Genomic DNA, 5,476 nt, shown 5'->3' with positions numbered 1-5,476 from the left:
AGATATTTTAATTTTTGCTGCACTTCTGATGCCCAAGAATGGATACTGATTCATATGGGTCTTTTACAGTGTGATTCTGAAGAATTGCAGAGGCAAATTTACCATATCGTGTCTTACTCATTTTACACCAGCTAAGTTTGTCATTTATATGCTCAAATAGACCGGTGATAATGTTCGAGACAGATCTGGGGTTAAACTAGTAGTAACATGGAACAACCACATTGATGTGGTGATTAACTTTACTTGTTAATATAGTTACTACTCTCATCTCTTATTGAGATTTTACAACTAGCTATTTTACTCTTTCTCTCCACACACAAACACACACACACATATATATATATTTGAGTGTATGTGGTTATATACATATTAATGACCCCTGAAAGACTCTGAAACTGTGTCCTTGACAAAAATGAATTTGAATTTGCATCTCAAAGAGAAGGTAATCTGTAAATAATAGTGAAGAAGAAAAAACAATTTGCTATGAGAAATAACTCACTTTTAAATTGACAACTCTCTATCACCATCAATCTATTTCTCTCTATACTAGGTTCCGTTGAACCTTGTGTGTGACCAATTGAAGCACTTAAGTGTGGCATTGATGCTTTTTTTCCTTTCCTTTTTTTTTTCTCTCACAACATGCTATTGTAGTGTCTGATATATGACTATTTGAAAAGAATTGGGATATTTTCTGTTTGGCTGCCAATTTTCAGTCTCTTCAATTCCTACTTGAATTGATTTCATATTTGGTGTAATGATATAGTTTTATATGCTAATCATTGCTTTGAAATTTATTTTCGCAATAAATCTTTTTAAAGTTTACAAATTTTGGGTAATTTTCACCAATCATAAGCCACAGACACATTCATGTCTGGGCCTTCTTGACAACTTTAGAGATGTGCCATGTCCAGTGCAAATCGCTGCTGACAGTAATGCCCAGGTCTCATTCACAAGAAGACTTCTTGATATTAGTGTTGTGGAGAGAGCGTGTGGATGCTGGGTTTTTCTTCCCAAAATGCATGGTACACTTGTCCACAGCTTCAGTTCATGATTCATTGTTGCATTGTGTCAATGTCCGATTGCAGGAAAGATCTATACTGTTCGGTATCTGTCCTTCTCATATAAAAATAATAATGAAATTATTGTATACAGTGCTCAGGTGTACAACAACTTGTCAAAAGTGCATATAAAGCATATGCAGTATTGTACAAATGTCTGGAAAGTAAACAGTGTTTGTGTCAGATACATGCTTGTGTGTGTATGGAGGGCAGAAAATCAGGTGTAGTGTTGGTGAATCTCAGGAAGCATGGAAGTTTTAAAGGGTGCAGTGCTCTGACAACTAACAACTGATGCTGGCAGTTTGTTCCATACTTCAGTAACTCTTAGCATGAAAAAATGTTTCCGAAAGTCATGGGAGCTGTGCTGTTTTCTGACTTTGTAAACATGCCCACGGGTGTTAGACAGGTGGAGTTTGAAAAGGCACTCAGAGCTATTGTTAGTAAGATGGTTAATAATTTTATGGGTGTCTGCCAAGTCAGTTGCCAGACGTCAGAGTTTCAATGTATCCATGCCCAGGGAAGTAAGGTGTTCAGAATATGGCAAATGCCTGATGGAGGGTTTTCTCTTGGTTGCACTTCGCTGAACGGTTTCCAGGCAATTAATATCCTGGGCAAGATAGGGGTTCCAGACTGGTGATGCAGATTCAAGGTGAGGCCGCACCATAGGTATATAAAGCCTCAGATAGATAGCCAGAGAGTGGCTCACAAAGGACTTGATAAGTGATGCCAGGACACCCTCAGCCTTCTTGGTAATTTTAGCAATGTGTTTTGTACAATGCAAATCGCTGTCAACAATAATGCTCAGGTCACATTCACAAGAAGACTTTTTGAGATTAGTGTTGTGGAGGAGGTAAGTAGACGCTGGGGTTTTCCTCCCAAAATGCATGGTGGTACATTTGTCCACAGCCAGTTTGAGTTGCTAGTCCATGATCCATTGCTACATTGTGGCCAGGTCTGATTGCAATAAAGATCTATAGTGTACAGGATCTGTCCTCTTTATTTTGAGGTACAGCTTGATGTCATCTGCATATTTCAGCACTGTGGCATTCTTTAAGTTGGCATCTATGTCATTAATATATGCAACAAATAAAAGGGGGCCAAGAACAGGGATCTGTAGTACACCAGATGTCATCCCATAGGATGAAGAGTGCTGTCCTAGAACTGTGACAACCTCTTTTCAGCCGATAATGAAGGACTGAAACCAGTTATAGAGATCATCTCTTACACCCATTGCAAAGAGTTTCACCATAAGTCTTTTGTATGGCACAGAATTAAAAGCCTTAGCAAAGTCCAGGTAAACAACATCCACCCAGGAGTTGCCATCAGTGATTCAGGTAATGTCCTCAAGAAACTCGATGAGTTGATTACAGCAGCTGGAGTTAGGAATAAATCCAAATTGCGACAGCTGGATGAGGCTGTGAGACTTCCAGAAGTGCCAGAGGGTTTCTCTGACACAGGATTCCATCAGTTTGGCAATACAGCTAGTAAGACTGACAGGGTGATAGTTGACAAGCAATGTGCGGTCACCTTTTTTGAACAGAAGAATAACACTGGCAGTTTTCCACTGTTCTGGAATAACACTATTGTCAAGACACAATTGAAAGAATAGTGAAAGTTGGTTTAGAAGAAAGTACCCACCGTGTTTGAGAAGTAGGTATGTAACACCATTGAGACCAAGTGAGGCATAGTTGCATTTATTCTTAAGGTGGCATTGTAGCATTGCTGGTGTAAATTTCATAGTAGTTATAGAGTCCGGTGTCAGAGGTGATAGATATGGAACATTTTTATTTTCGACAGTAAAGATGCCTGCATAGCATCCAGCAATAATTTCTGCACATTCTTTGGGATTGTCAGTAATATGGCCTGTATGGGGATTGTGAAGGGGACCAACTGGCGAGTGAGGCTTCTGCTTTGAATGTACATACTTCCAGAACACTTTGCTGTCAGGGTTGGTTGCTATGCGCTGTTCGAATTCAAGCACTGCCTTTTCTGTCACCTGCTTGAGATGGTTGGATGATCTATTGCGCTTTTTCTTGTTGATCTCTGATTTGTACATTTTGTATTCCTGTTCAACATTATGGTGTTCTTTCCTGGCAAGTTGGACTGTTGCAGTCTCCTAAATTGCACTATTGGGTGGTTTTTCGTGCTTGCATGGTACCGATGCTGCACATGCCGTCCACATTGAATTCAGAATGTTCTGAAGTATAGTGTTCACATCTCCATAGACATAAAATTTGAGCCAGTTTGGGCGTCGCAGCACAGTACAATAAGTTCCAGTCAAAGCGGGCAGTTTGAAGATGGTTTTTGTTACAACCAATCAGAGACAAGTTGGCCATGATCATGGAATGATCAAAGTCACCTAAAGGTTCTTCAGTAGTGACACTAATGATTGTTTCAGGAGAAGTGGTAAACAGCAGATCCAAAGTGTTGTTATCTCTTGTGTGGGAGGTAACGAATTGGGACCAATTTGAATTCAGCACTAGCTCAAGGAAATCATCTGCACTTTGTGGCCAACGGAAGGCCTCCCAGTCAATCTCAGGGAAATTGAAATCCCCTGCAATATAAACATAAGTGGCTGTTTTCATGGCAGTGTTGGCTATAGCCTAGTCACCCGTATTACGAACCAGGTGATACACGAAGGAGTCATACCCAATGACTGGTGTAGCAGCATCATAGTCAACTGCTACAAAGGTAAAGGTGACGCTTTAGATACAAATAATTACAGAGGCATCAAGCTGTTAGATCAGGTTATGAAAGTTACAGAGAGGGTCATAGCCCAACTAATTAGGGAGCGAATCAATTTAGATGAGATGCAGTTTGGGTTCGTGCCAGGTAAAAGCACTACTGATGCCTTATTTCTAGTGAGACAGCTGCAGGAGAAATACCTAGCTAAGGATAAACCTCTGTACCTGGCTTTCGTTGACATGGAGAAAGCCTTTGACAGGGTCCCCCGATCCCTTATCTGGTGGTCAATGAGGAAACTTGGGATAGAAGAATGGTTAGTGAGAGTTGTGCGAGCCATGTAAAGAGATGCTGCCAGTAAGGTGAGGGTTGGAAATGAGTACAGCAATGAATTCCGGGTAGAGGTAGGGGTCCACCAAGGTTCCGTCCTCAGCCCCCTCTTATTTATCATAGTCCTCCAGGCAATCACAGAGGAGTTCAAGACAGGTTGCCCCTGGGAGCTCCTCTATGCTGATGACGTTGCCCTAATTGCGGAGTCACTATCAGAACTAGAGGAGAAGTTTCAGGTGTGGAAGCAAGGTCTAGAATTGAAGGGCCTTAGAGTCAACCTAGCTAAAACCAAAATCCTAATAAGTAGGAAGGTAGATAAAACACAAACCCCTTCAGGTAGATGGCCCTGCTCAGTATGTAGAAAAGGAGTAGGTAGTAACTCTATAAGATGTACCCGGTGCAAGCTATGGACACATAAGAGGTGCAGCAACATCAAAGGCAGGTTAACTAGGAAGTTAGTTTTTGTTTGTGGCAGATGTTCAGGTGCAATAAAGACTGTAAACAAACAGGAAACAACTTCTATCTCATTCCAGGGTGAAAAACTAGAGGTAGTCGATAGCTTCCGCTATCTGGGCGACCAAGTTAGTAGTGGGGGTGGGTGCGCTGAAAGTGTAGCTGCTAGAATAAGAATAGCCTGGGCAAAGTTTAGAGAGCTCTTACCCCTGCTGGCGACAAAGGGACTCTCACTCAGAGTAAAAGGCAGACTGTATGACGCATGTGTACGAACAGCCATGCTACATGGCAGTGAAACATGGGCTGTAACTGCTGAGGACATACGTAAGCTCGCAAGGAATGAAGCCAGTATGCTCCGTTGGATGTGTAATGTCAATGTGAATACCCGTCAGAGTGTAAGTATCTTGAGAGAAAAGCTGAACATTAGAAGCATCAGTTGTGGTGTGCAAGAGAGACGATTGCGCTGGTATGGACATGTGGTGAGAATGGATGAGGATAGCTGCGTGAAAAAGTGCCACACCCTAACAGTTGAGGGAACCCGTGGAAGAGGTAGGCCCAGGAAGACCTGGGCTGAGGTGGTGAGGCAAGACCTTCGTACATTGGGCCTCACCGAGGCGATGACTACTGACCGAGACCTTTGGAAATGTGCTGTGCGTGAGAAGACCCGGCAAGCCAAGTAAGATCGTTGCCAGTGCCCCTGGACTGGCTCTTGTGCGGGTGGCACATGAGATGCACCATTTTGAGCGTGGCCGTTGCCAGTACCGCCTGACTGGCCCCTGTAGGATTTTTGAGCGAAATCGTTGCCAGTGCCCCTGGACTGGCTTGTGCGGGTGGCACATAAAAGACACCATTTCGAGCGTGGCCGTTTATGTGCGAGTGACACGTAAAAGCACCCACTACACTCTCTGAGTGGTTGGCGTTAGGAAGGGCATCCAGCTGTAGAAACTCTGCCA

At 42.8% G+C, this 5,476-nt stretch overlaps 1 protein-coding gene across 1 annotated transcript; it reads right to left on the bottom strand.

The window, feature by feature from the left end:
• Positions 1-2,388: 2,388 nt before the first annotated feature.
• On the bottom strand, positions 2,389-3,114 carry LOC149137269 (uncharacterized). The gene has a single exon (XM_089339132.1). The coding sequence runs from the start codon at positions 3,112-3,114 to the stop codon at positions 2,389-2,391; it is 726 nt and encodes a 241-aa protein (XP_089195258.1).
• Between the last annotated feature and the right edge of the window lie 2,362 nt (positions 3,115-5,476).

This window comes from Octopus bimaculoides, chromosome 2 (genome assembly GCF_046866305.1).
Source record: "Octopus bimaculoides isolate indiv1 chromosome 2, ASM4686630v1, whole genome shotgun sequence".
In the NCBI taxonomy this organism is placed as follows: domain Eukaryota; kingdom Metazoa; phylum Mollusca; class Cephalopoda; order Octopoda; family Octopodidae; genus Octopus; species Octopus bimaculoides.
Note: the sequence above shows the minus strand (reverse complement) of the source record. Positions and strands in the feature narration are given on the sequence as shown.